Here is a 14,354-nt window from a genome sequence, read left to right on the forward strand (position 1 = left end):
TCTAACTATGTATGTAGATTCTTAAATTTTGGTCCCGTTTTCAAATTGGTCTACATTAAGATCCAAAGGGTCCAAAATTAAACTGAGTTTGATTTTAACAAAAATTGAATCCTTGGGGTTCTTTGATATGCTGAATTTAAAAATGTACTTAGATTTTTAATTATTGGCCTAGTTTTCAAATTGGTCCAAATGGGGGTCCAAAATTAAACTTTGTTTGATTTCATCAAAAATTGAATAAATGGGTTCTTTGATATGCCAAATCTAACTGTGTATGTAGATTCTTAATTTTTGGTCCAGTTTTCAAATTGGTCTACATTAAGGTCCAAAGGGTCCAAAATTAAACTAAGTTTGATTTTAACAAAAATTAAATTCTTGGGCTTATTTGATATGCTTTATCTAAATATGTACTTTGATTTTTGATTATGGGCCCAGTTTTCAAGTTGGTCCAAATCAGGATTCCATATCAAGTATTGTGCAATAGCAAGAAATTTTCAATTGCACAGTATTGCACAATAGCAAGAAATATCTAATTGCACAATATTGTGCAATAGCAATTAATTTTCAATTGGAGTTATCTTTCTTTGTATAGAATAGTAGTTGATAATATATGTTGGAAATTTGCCAGACATGACTATGATGTCATTTTCTATTTTTATTTGCCAATAACTTTATGTAAATAACTTCATTGGAAATTTGCCAATATAAAATGTTGCTGATGAAGCTGTTTTTCTTTATCTTATCTAAAATGTTTTTAGATAATGTATGTTGGACATTTGCCAGACATGACTATGATGTCATTTTCTATTTTTATTTGCCAATAACTTTATGTAAATAACTTCATTGGAAATTTGCCAATATAAAATGTTGCTGATGAAGTTTTTTTTATTGTTTTATACAATAAACAATGTATATTCACTTTTACTACCAACCAATCTTTACCATTCAGTGATAACAAGCACTTTATTTTACATTTTAATATTTTATGATGTATTTAAAAGAGTAGTTATTGTTGCAAACTCCATTAGAAATTTGACTTGATATCAGTTTTGGAAAAAAGGGAAACGGGGATGTGAAAAAAGGGGGGGGGGGTAAATTTTTCTCATTTCAGATTTCATAAATAAAAAGAAAATTTCTTCAAACATTTTTTTGAGAGGATTAATATTCAACAGCATAGTGAATTGCTAAAAGGCAAAAACAAACTTTTTATACCACATTCATTCTGTGTCAGAAACCTATTCTGTGTCAACTATTTAATTTTAGATTTAAAAAGTTTGAAGAAGAAATCTTTAATTGTAAAATTTGTAAAATCTTGACATTTGTTTTGTGTAAAAAAACACCATGTAATGTCAAAAATTTGATCACAATCCAAATTCAGAGCTGTATCACGCTTGAATGTTTTGTCCATACTTGCCCCAACTGTTCAGGGTTCGACCTCTGCGGTCGTATAAAGCTGCGCCCTGCGGAGCACCTGGTTCGTTCTTGAGTTATGCCCCTTTACAAATGATATAATTGCTAAATTATTTCCATTCTTTTACTTAGGGTGCTATAAACAGTTTCGTACTAAAAACTAGGGGTATTTCCCCAGTGAGATTTACATACTGATGGAATTCCCTGCTATTTATATACCACTAAATGAAAAAGTTGATTGTTTTTTATGTTCAATGTGAAAAACATATATTGAAGTTCAATTAAAATGCCACTTTTGTCAAGATTTAAAAAAAAAAAATGTTTTTGTGACTTCCTACTATATGGGAGGCAACTCCATAAACAGCTGATTTTCACCTGTTGCAAAAAGCACTTTGATTTGTCAGGTAAGATAGCTCCTTTCGAAGCAGGCGAACGTAGGCTGAAACTACATTTTCTTAAATCAGCCGGATAAGCTCTTCGAAATGCATATTATAAGAAATCTCAAATATATGCACAGGTTACTGATCCGTGTATCCAAAGGTGGTCTGTTTTTAAGGTTTTTTAGGGGGAAAATGCCTAATTTCCAGCTGATAACTTGTACCGATTTGCATGTTTAAACAAGAGATGTTGGATTTTTTTTTATTTATTCAGAAAGTTCATAGAATTATCTTTCCATTGATGTATAGATATCTATATAACTATGAATATCTGACTTCTGCATGATGGGTCCACTATTACATGCCCTGTTACAGAATGACGTCACGTAAAAAACTGTTGATTGCACCCTTAAGTTTGCTTCAACCAAATGTTATGAAACTTATATATATATACACAATGCTTTTTACCACAAAAAATAGATCAAGTACCAATTTTTTTGGTGTTACTCTTATTGTTCTAGAGTTGTGCTCCTTTACAAATGGAAAAATTGCTAAATGTTTTGTGTTGGTTCTCTAACCTTAGTTTGCCTCAACCAAATGTTATGAAACTTGTACACAATCATGACAATGCTGATTACCACAAAACACAGACCAAGTTTGAATTTTGGTGCTATCACTTCTACTGTTTTAGAGTTATGCTCTTTACAAATGGAGAAATTACTGGATTTTTGTTTCTGTTCTCTTACTCGAGTTTGCCTAAATCAAATGTAATGAAATGTATACACAATGCTTATTACCACAAAACTCAGATTGAGTAGAAATTAGTGTAGTGTCAGTTACAGATACAGTTCTTGAGTTTTGTCTCTTTATAATAAAATTAATGGAAATGGGGAATGTGTCAAAGAGACAACAACCCAACCATAGAACAGCAGAAGGTCACCAACATGTCTTCAATGCAGCAAGAAACTCCCCCACGGAGGCGTCCTACAGCTGGCCCGTAAACAAATATCTATACGTAGTGCAGTGATAATGGACCCCATACTAAACTCCAATTGATACACAAGAAACTAAAATTGAAAGTCATACTAGACTAATAAAGGCCAGAGGCTCCTGTCTTGGGGCAGGTGCAAAAATGTGGCGGGGTTAAACATGTTTTTGAGATCTCAACCCTCCTTCTGTACCTCTAGCCAATGTAGAAAAGTAAATGCATAACAATACTCGCAGTAAAACTCAGTTTAAGAGAAGTCTGAGTTTGATGTCAAAAGAGGTAACAAAAGAAAATAAATAAAATGACATTAATACATAAATAACAACAGACTACTAGCAGTTACTGACATGCCAGCTCCAGACCTCAATTAAACTGATTGAAAGATTATGTCTTCATATGAATATCAGGAACAATCCCTCCCGTTAGGGGTTTAGTATTTAATATACCATCATAAAATATATGAGAAGAACAACATAACCGGTGTCATGCCAACAACTGGTTTTTAAATAAATGTGTTTAATTCCGATGCAAAGACCCTATTTATAAGTGAATCAATATTAAAGCCAAAATATGCAATCTTTAATGACCTGACAACAGTATCTTATCTATATCCCTTCTTTATAAGTCTGTTTAAGGGAATACGATACAGTTTTGATCCAGTATTTACAGTTTGATCAAAATTTCCATATAGGCTATTATTTTGCCTGATTACATGAAATATGTAATAAAAAATATACCTTCATGTGCTACATGTACTTTTTGAGTTAAATGAGGTCAAAATTTTGTATATTTGCTCAAAATTCGGATTTGTGGCAGTATTTTCTCTTTCAAAAGAAAGCCATAACTTTCTTGTTTTAAAAGATAAACACAAACTGTTTTTTGTTAAATAATTTTTGATTTCTGTATTTTATAAGTATCTTAAAAATTTATGCATTTTTTATTCAGAAATAACTCCTATTTATCAAATGGTCATGAATTCAGAAAATAACGTAATTTTTTGCTGTATATTTATCAAAATTTTAAAAATTGCACTATTTACAGTTTTATAAAATTTGGTCCACATAATCTCTCTGCAAAATGAAACAAAATGTAGTTAGTGGTCTGTGCTCTCATTTTCAAATCAAATCAATTTGAATGATAAAAATCAGTCGAAAAATGCATCTTTTCCCGATATGTCATAGTTTGACGTCGCGAAAATAACATTTTACGTTAGCAACATCATTACCTCCCCTGTAACTGTATCGTATGCCCTTAAGGTTTTGTTAGCTTTTGAGGTGAATACTGACATTTTTGTGCTTTGTAAAGAATATTACCATAAAAGATTGGCAGTAAAATACCTGAGCGTATAAGATGTCTGCATGTTCAGTTATATTTATGAATGATGTCCTTGTACCGATGATTAAATTTAGTAAATGTTTTGACATGTTTGTGATATGGTAAACCCTGGGTCCTAAATTAATATATTGTTTGTTACCCCAATCCTGACCCTGCCAAGTCAGGTGTTGGTAGGTTGGTAGGGATTTTTTTTTTTTTCAAAAGCTGGAACAATATCTGTTGATCTGGCAAGCCTGCAAATCAAAAATGAATAAAATAATATTTGACTTAGTTTTGACAATAAAATTTTATGAGTCGGCCGTTTTTGCAGCGTCGGTCTGGATTGGGGAAACAATCAATATTTTTTTTTAGGCCTAGTGTAATAATATTTTCAGTTATACATAAATTTCCCTCGCTAAAATCTAAAACGTTATTACATACACAAGTGGATCGTACAAGTTAAGATATATATAAACACTGTAAGATGGTGACAAGGGAACGTCACCATCTAAAAATGGATATAACCATAGGAAATGAAAAATCATCTCTTTTATCATAATTTTTTTTATTAAGCTTTCCGGTAATGATATAGATATCAATATCAAGATTAACATTATATGCAAAAGGGGTATCAACTGTGTCCAATGTGTATTGCACAAAATAAAAAAAATGAATATGAATTCAAATCATATAACCAATTCTAAGTTCTTTGACTACAGTTATTCTGTGTCAGAAACCTATTATGTGTCAAATCTTTAAATACAATCCAAATTCAGACCTGTATCAAGCTCAAATATTGTGTCCATTATTGCCCCAACTGTTCAGGGTTGGACCTCTGCTGTCGTATCCACCAGGGCTCAGCAAAGGATTTTATTCTATATAATTCATCAGATTTGAAAACTTTTACCCAGATTTCAGATCATTATATTTCTTGCTGATAATGAATGATAAAAAGTCATATATATTCACTTTTCATTGAGGTTGATTTCATTTTGATGTATTTTCAGTTAACAAAATGTCACTTGATGAAGAAGAACAAACTGTACACATCTCTAGAAGAAGGTTGTCAGAACTTGAAATAAAGGCAAATGCTGCAACAGATTTCATCCAACATTTCCAGAATATTGATAAAGAACTTAAAAAAGAAAAAGCTAAAGTGAAAAAGTTCACAAAAATGTTAATAGATGATCAAAAAGTTATTGAGAAATTGACTTCTGTAAGGTGTATTAGTGCCAGTGATCTGTCCTCTTTAGACACAAGGTCATTAATCTATAGAAATTCTTCACTTGTTACTCCTCAATCAATTATAGAAACAGATGGAAGTTCAGGATCTTCATTTACCTTTCCTATAAGCGATCCTTTTCTTTCTCCATCACCAGAACCTTTATCAAGGAGACCACCGACTCAGCTAAGTACTACCCCTTCTGAATATACTACTCAATCCAAGACAACAACTACAGTGTTTAACAATCATCGTGAAACAGACTCAATAAGTAATTCAGGCAGTATTTCACTACCATATAAAAGAAGTGCGTCTATGAATGTAAGCATAACTGGTCCAAAAGCAAATAATGTGTTTGCTGATGTTGTGGATGACAGAGGTATATCTGAAGCAGTTTTCCTAAATCTAATTAAAGAATTGAAAAGGACAAAACATTGTTTAAATCAGCTCATGTTAGAAAAGGGCCTAACAGTGGAAGAATTCATGGTAAATATTTTATGGTACAAAAAAATGTATAAACAAATTTAACCTATGCATTATCAGATTACAAGAATTAGAAAAGAAGTTGTTTTTAATATATATATGACCCCAAAAAATTGTCTTCGTCCGAAGTCACATTGGTTTTCGCACTAGTTGAAGTAAATAGAAATCTATGAAATTTAAACACAAGGTTTATGACCACCAAAGGAAGGTTGGGATTGATTTTGGGAGTTTTGGCCCCAACATTTTAGGAATTGGGGGCCAAAAAAGGGCCCAAATTAACATTTTTCTTGGTTTTTGCACAATTACTTTAGTACAAGTAAATACAAATCTATGAAAATTAAACACATTAGGTTTATGAACACAAAAGGAAGGTTTGGATTGATTTTGGGAGTTTTGGTCCCAACAGTTTAGGAATTATAGGCCAAAAAGGGGCCCAAATAAGCATTTTTCTTGGTTTTCGCACCATAACTTTAGTATAAGTAAATAGAAATCTATGAAATTTAAAGACAAGGTTTATGACCATAAAAGGAAGGTTGGGATTGATTTTGGGAGTTTTGGTCCCAACAGTTTAGGAATAAGGGGCCCAAAGAGTCCAAAATTAAACTTTGTTTGATTTCATCAGAAATTGAATAATTGGGGTTCTTTGATATGCCAAAACTAACTGTGTATGTAGATTCTTAATTTTTGGTCCCGTTTTCAAATTGGTCTACATTAAGGTTCAAAGGGTCCAAAATTAAACTAAGGTTGATTTAAAAAAAAAATGAATTCTTGGGGTTCTTTGTTATGCTGAATCTAAACATGCACTTAGATTTTTTATTATGGGCCCAGTTTTCAACATGGTCCAAATCAGGGTCCAAAATTAAACTTTGTTTGATTTCAACAAAAATTTAATTCTTTGGGGTTATTCGATATGCTGAATTTAAACTTGTACTTAGATTTTTGATCATGGGCCCAGTTTTCAAGTTGGTCCAAATAGGGGTCCAAAATTAAACTTTGTTTGATTTCAACAAAAATTGAATCCTTGAGGTTCTTTGATATGCTGAATCTAAACATGTATTTAGATTTTTGATTATAGGCCTAGTTTTTAAGTTGGTCCAAAATTAAACTTTGTTTGATTTCAACAAAAATTGAATATTTGGGGTTTGTTTGATATATGCTGAATCTAACCATGGATTAAGATTTTTGATATTTTGGCCAGGTTATCAAATTGGTCCACATTGAGGTCTAAAGGGTCCAAAATTGAACTTTTTTTGATTTCATCAAAAATTGAATTCTTTGGGTTCTTTGATATGCTGATTGACTAACCATGTATTTAGATTTTGGATATTGGACTATAATAGGTAAATGTCCAATTAAAAAAAATTTAGTTTATAAGTTTAAGTTCTTAGACAACATTCACTCTGTGTCAGAAACCTATGTTGGGTCAACTATTTAATCACAATCCAAATTTAGAGCTGTATCAAGCTTGAAGGTTGTGGCCATACTTGCCCCAACTGTTCAGGGTTCGAACTCTGCGGTTGTATAAAGCTGTGCCCTGAGGAGCATCTGGTTAAATTGCTTTCATTTTGTAGCGTACCTATAGGCATGTTTGTGACCCTGATCAAGCCAATGTTTTTTGTGCAGATTCCTTGTCTGCCATTCCAAGACTTTATGCATGATTTCTAAAATACAATAATTACAACAGTTGAAGATTCATTTTTGGCTTTTGACTGTTTTCTTATCTTTGGTCTGGTTGTTGTCTCTTTGACACATTCCCTCTTTCCATTCTCAATTCACTCATCAGATCGCTACAAATAGAAATACATTGTAGATCTACTTCTAACAAAAATACAAGAGTGGACATGGCTGAGTACTTGCACATCCCAACAACAAAAAGACACTAATAAGGAGCTATGGTCTTTGTGATATTGAAAAATGCCAGAACACAAATAAATATTAAAAAATACTATTTGACATCCTCTAGTTATTATTTCTACCAATTTCCAGAAAATTTAAATGACACAAAAATAACATTTGATGACTTAATTTCCCATAAGTTTTGTTGGATTTTATATAAACTAGATACAATGTAGAACACATTTAGTTTCCGGAAAATAACTTTAGTTTAAGTAAATGGATCTCTTTGAAATTTTACAAGAAGGTTCAATATCACAAAAGGAAGGTTTGTATTGATTTTTTGGATTATGGTACCAACAGTTTGGGAATTAGGGGCCAAAAAGGGCCAAAACAAGCATTTTTGTAGTTCCTGGACAATAACTTGTGTGTTAGTGAAAGGATCCCTCTGACATTGTACCACAATGTTTCATATTACAAAGGGAAGGCTGGCATTGAGGATAGGGGTAATTGTACCAATTGCAAACATGCAGGAATTAGGGGCCAAAAACAAAACAAAAGTTTGGGGGATTTTTTAAAGGGGTTTATATTTTGTTAAAAATAAATATTAAATTTTTGAAAAGTTTCAAGAAGAAATCTTCAATTGTACAGTATTGCGTAATTGATTTTCATACGACCGCAAAAATTTTAATTTTTTGGTCGTATATTGCTATCACGTTGGCGTCGTCGTCCTGCGTCGTTGTCGTCGTCCGAATACTTTTAGTTTTCGCACTCTAACTTTAGTAAAAGTGAATAGAAATCAATGAAATTTTAACACAAGGTTTATGACCATAAAAGGAAGGTTGGGATTGATTTTGGGAGTTTTGGTCCCAACATTTTAGGTATTAGGGGCCAAAAAGGGCACAAATAAGCATTTTCTTGGTTTTCGCACTATAACTTTGGTTTAAGTGAATAGAAATCTATGAAATTTTGACACAAGGTTTATGACCACAAAGTGACGGTTGGGATTGATTTTGGGAGTTTTGGTTCCAACAGTTTAGGAATTAAGGGCCAAAAAAGGGCCCAAATAAGCATTATTCTTGGTTTTCGCACAATAACTTTAGTATAAGTAAATAGAAATCAATGAAATTTAAACACAAGGTTTATGACCACAAAAGGAAGGTTGGGATTGATTTTTGGAGTTGAGGTCACAACAGTTTAGGAATAAGGGGCCCAAAGGGTCCAAAATTGAACTTTGTGTGATTTCATCAAAAATTGAATAATTGGGGTTCTTTGATATGCCAAATCTAACTATGAATGTAGATTCTTAATTTTTGGTCCCGTTTCAAATTGGTCTACATTAAGGTCCAAAGGGTCCAAAATTAAACTTTGTTTTATTTTAACAAAAATTGAATCCTTGGGGTTCTTTGATATGCTGAATTTAAAAATGTACTTAGATTTTTAATTATTGGCCAAGTTTTCAAGTTGGTCCAAATGGGGGTCCAAAATTAAACTTTGTTTGATTTCATCAAAAATTGAATAAATGGGTTCTTTGATATGCCAAATCTAACTGTGTATGTAGATTCTTAATTTTTGGTCCAGTTTTCAAATTGGTCTACATTAAGGTCCAAAGGGTCCAAAATTAAACTAAGTTTGATTTTAACAAAAATTAAATTATTGGGCTTATTTGATATGCTTTATCTAAACATGTACTTTGATTTTTGATTATGGGCCCAGTTTTCAAGTTGGTCCAAATCAGGATTCCATATCAAGTATTGTGCAATAACAAGAAATTTTCAATTGCACAGTATTGCACAATAGCAAGAAATATCTAATTGCACAATATTGTGCAATAGCAATTAATTTTCAATTGGAGTTATCTTTCTTTGTATAGAATAGTAGTTGATAATATATGTTGGAAATTTGCCAGACATTACTGATGTCATTTTCTATTTTTATTTGCCAATAACTTTATGTAAATAACTTCATTGGAAATTTGCCAATATAAAATGTTGCTGATGAAGCTTTTTTTCCTTATCTTATCTAAAATGTTTTTAGATAATGTATGTTGGACATTTGCCAGACATGACTATGATGTCATTTTCTATTTTTATTTGCCAATAACTTTATGTAAATAACTTCATTGGAAATTTGCCAATATAAAATGTTGCTGATGAAGTTTTTTTTTTCCTTATCTTATCTAAAATATTTTTAGCTTAAAAGTTGTGTCCATACTTGTTCTCATTTCAGATTTCATAAATAAAAAGAAAATTTCTTCAAACATTTTTTTGACAGGATCAATATTCAACAGCATAGTAAATTGCTCAAAGGCAAAAAAAATTTTAAGTTCATTAGACCATATTCATTCTGTGTCAGAAACCTATGCTGTGTCAACTATTTAATTTTAGATTTAAATAAGTTTGAAGAAGAAATCTTTAATTGATTTGTAAAATCTTGACATTTGTTTTGTGTAAAAAACCCATATAATGTCAAAAATTTGATCACAATCCAAATTCAGAGCTGTATCACGCTTAAATGTTTTGTCCATACCTGCCCCAACTGTTCAGGGATCGACCTATGCGGTCGTATAAAGCTGCGCCCTGCGGAGCACCTGGTTAAGATCTTTCACCACATTTATTTGAGTCAGAAAACTATATAATGTAAACATTTTGATCACAGTCCAAATTCAGACAGTACCAAGCTTGAATATTGTTTCCAAATTTTCACCAACTATTCAGGGTTTCATCCTCTGCGGTCGTATCAGGCTGCACTTTACAAAGCATTTTATTAAAAAAGAAAATATTAAAGCATAAAGATAAAAAACAAAAGATTAAAAGAAAAATCCTGTAAACATTAGTCTTTTTAGTCATTTTGACTGAAATTGTGTTCATTCCCACATCAATGTTCTTGAAATATCATAGCCAATGAATTTATTTTGGAAAAAAGATATACAGTGCAAGGGGCTTGTAACCAATTGAGCAACATCAATATTGTCTTCTTGTTACTATCTAATACCATGTTTAAGGAAGTAAAAATACTATGTAAAATAATGTACTATCAACATGATCAAATAGGAAATGGACCCTGGACTTTGATGTGAAAAAAATGTGTTGTATGATAATTTTATTGCATCTGATTTTATACAGAAAGGAAAAATTGATAAAGCTACAATAGAAGACATGGCATCAAGTATAGAAGAATTGAAAAAGGAAAACGAAAATTACCAAAATAAAATATCTGAGCTAAATAACTCTTTAGCCTTCTACAAGAAATTAGTAAAGGATGAAAGAGAAGGACTGACCATGCAGTTTGACAGTAAGAGGTCAAATGAGAGGACTTCAAAGGTATGCATTTAAACATTTCTTAAAAAGAACAACTATTAGGATTTCTTGATGATTATAACTTATATAGTATACAGGTAGTTCAAACACAATATCTTGTTACTCTTTCATTTATGCTGGAAATTGTAACTGAAAAATATCTAGTTTTGAATGATTAGAAACAGATATTATTTTTTTCAATCTTAAGATCACAAATGAAAAAAAATATAGTAAGGGATGTAAAGAAGGAAAACAATTGTTTTAAATTTCAAGGAACATTCTTAAAACTATGCAACAATGCTCTATTCTAGAAAGTTAGATTTTTTTGCACCCATTGACCCCATTTTACCAATTTTTGGAGGACAGGGTATTTGAAATGTACACATTATGACCTTTCATTTGAAGTATGACAACTTTACTTTATAAGACAATATATTTTTGCACTCAATGACCCCACACAGCCCATTTTCAAGGGGTGTCAATTTCATATTTGAAATGTATGCTTTATGGACTTTTTATACGACCGCAAAAATTGAAATTTTTTTGGTCGTATATTGGTATCACATTGGAGTCGCCGTCATCGTCGTCGTCGTACTCCAAAGACTTTTGGTTTTCGCACTATAACTTTAGTTTAAGTAAATAGAAATCTATGAAATTTAAACACAAGGTTTCTGACTACAAAAGGAAGGTTGGGATTGATTTTGGAAGTTTTGGTCCCAACAGTTTAGGAATTAGGGGCCAAAAAGTACCCAAATAAGCATTTTCTTAGTTTTCGCACTATAATTTAGTTTAAGTAAAAAGAAATCTATGAAATTTTGACACAAGGTGTATGACCACAAACGGAAGGTTGGGATTGATTTTGGGAATTGAGATCCCAAAAGTTTAGGAATTAGTGGCCAAAAAGGGGCCCAAATAAGCATTTTTCTTGGTTTTCGCACCATAACTTTAGTATAAGTAAATAGAAATCTATGAAATTTAAACACAAGTTTTATGACCATAAAAGGAAGGTTGGGATTGATTTTAGGAGTTTTGGTCCCAACTGTTTAGGAATAAGGGGCCCAAAGGGTCCAAAATTAAACTTTGTTTGATTTCATCAAAAATTGAATAATTGGGGTTCTTTAAGGCCAACTAAAATTAATTAGTAGATTTTCATCCAAATTTTTGAAAAACATGGGGCGGGTGGGAGGATTTTATTTTTTAAATTTTATTTCATATGAAACCCTTGTCACAAGTTCTTCATACCGCGGGGTATATGCTAGTGGAAAACAAGCTTGTATAATGTATATACATGTTGTATAAGGAATCTGACACTATTTTTTAAACTCTTAAATAAAAATTCCTGATTGGCAACCACTGTTATACATGTAATTGTCGCTTTAGAAACCTATTTATAGTATACATCAAAGGGAAGAGAAATGCTCTCTTCAGTTGGACTAGACCTACACCAAATGTATTTTGCTTTCTAAGCAATGGTTTGTAGTCCACATAAAATCAATAAAATGTATTGGTACAATTGTATGCAACACAAGTATTATGAGTACAAAATAAAATGTAAACTCAGTGTGGAAAGTAATTATGTGATGTAAAACATGAACTTAACCAAAAAGTAGTTTTTTAATGACTAAATTGAGGGTATTGGGACAGTTACAGAGGGTGTTTGCTGTTTGTCAACAAAAACAACAGCCATGGGTAAATATAAGGGAATTAAAATGTGTGTTGTCGACTTTTTTTTCTCAATATACGGTCATAAATCTGAAACAAATTCGTGCTTGTGTCATTTTCTTTTATCCAGTCATGTTTTTTGTACCAATTTGTTCTACGATTCTTGCGCTTTGGATATCATTTACAGTCCAAATTTCCTGACACAAAGTCATCGTATAAATAAAGAAAAAACACGGTTTTCGATTCACTTGTGACTACCGTAATTTGCGTTAAATGGCAAGGCGTTTTACTCGTTACTCGAATATTTCATGCCCTTCTCGTTATCAATCTCTATTCTCGGTAGATGTTGTCATAATAGAGCAGCAGAATATGTCGACTCAATTATATCGTTATTAGATTACTCGGAGAAATACAAAAACAAAATTTGAAACAGGAAGTGTTGAATGAAACGAAAGCATCGATGGTTCCCGGTAACGGACATGATAAAATCCGGAAATCGTATTTTTGTTAAATAAAAAAAATCGGGGCGGGACGATTTCAGAGGGGCGGGCGGGGATGAAAATCTAGCAATTAATTTTAATTGGCCTAATATGCAGAATCTAACTGTATGTAAATTTTTAATTGTCCCGTTTTCAAATTGGTTTACATTAAGGTCCAAAGGGTCCAAAATTGAACTTAGTTTGATTTTAACAAAAATTGAATCCTTGGGATTCTTTGATATGCTGAATCTAAAAATGTACTTAAATTTTTGATTGTTGGTCCAAATCAGGGTCCAATAACAATTGCGCAATAGCAAGAAATATCTAATTGCAAAATATTGTGCAATAACAAGAAATTTTCAATTGGAGTTATCTTTCTTTGTCCAGAATAGTAGTTGAATCAACTTAAATCATTGTTTTATATTATATACAATGTATATTCACTTTTACTACCAACTGATATATTAAAATAATCTTTACCATTCAGTGATAACAAGCACTTTTTTACATTTTAATATTTTATGATGTATTTAAATGAGTTGTTATTGTTGCAAACTCCATTAGAAATTTGAATTGAGATCAGTTTTTGAATAAGGGAAAGGGGGATGTGAAAAAAAAGTTGGGGGGGGGGGGGGGGGGGGGGGGGTTCAATTTTCTCATTTCAGATTTCATAAATAAAAAGAAAATTTCTTCAAACATTTTTTTGGGAGGATTGAGGTGGTACCTAACACTACAGGGAGATAACTCTGTAAAGTCAGCTAAATGTTTTAATTACGTTGTGTTGTAAAAGGAATATTAAGCTTCTCAATGATCAAAATTGGTGTTTGTCAAACTGCTTTATAACCAGTGTAATTTTTCTGACAAATTTGTTGGTTCAAAATTTTTGAAATTTTTATATTTTCATTAAAGGGTCAAAGTAAATACTTTGACAAAATTTTATGAAAATTAAACGAGTCAAATAAATTTTAGTGAAAGTGTTGGGTACCACCTTAATATTCAACAACTAGTCCGGCCGATCGGTGAAAAAATTGCTCAAATAATGAGGAAAGCACCAAATTTTGTATGATGGTACTATTGTGTGTACTGAGCCATATAAGCTATGGACCCACCCTCAGAATTAAATATGGCGGCTTATTTCAAGATGGCCGCCACACATTCTAAAATATTTCCCAGTATTGCACAAACCACAGTGGATTTGATGCTGGAAGCACAAAATTCAGCATATTTGAATGACTTGGAATTCAAAATGGCCGCCTTGAAAAACAAGCAAATATTTATCATTGACAATTG

General features: G+C 31.8%; 1 protein-coding gene across 7 annotated transcripts in view; it reads left to right on the plus strand.

Moving 5' to 3' along the window:
• LOC139488808 (uncharacterized) overlaps positions 1-14,354 on the plus strand; it is a 55,668-nt gene that overhangs the window by 16,223 nt on the left and 25,091 nt on the right. For all 7 annotated transcript variants that reach the window (XM_071274732.1, XM_071274736.1, XM_071274735.1 and 4 more), the window contains 2 exons: positions 5,094-5,794; positions 10,750-10,947. In XM_071274732.1, coding sequence (XP_071130833.1) covers positions 5,102-5,794; positions 10,750-10,947 — 891 coding nt within the window. In that variant the 5' untranslated portion in view covers positions 5,094-5,101. The remainder of the gene's footprint in view (positions 1-5,093; positions 5,795-10,749; positions 10,948-14,354) is intronic.

Source organism: Mytilus edulis, chromosome 9, assembly GCF_963676685.1.
Source record: "Mytilus edulis chromosome 9, xbMytEdul2.2, whole genome shotgun sequence".
Lineage (NCBI taxonomy): Eukaryota > Metazoa > Mollusca > Bivalvia > Mytilida > Mytilidae > Mytilus > Mytilus edulis.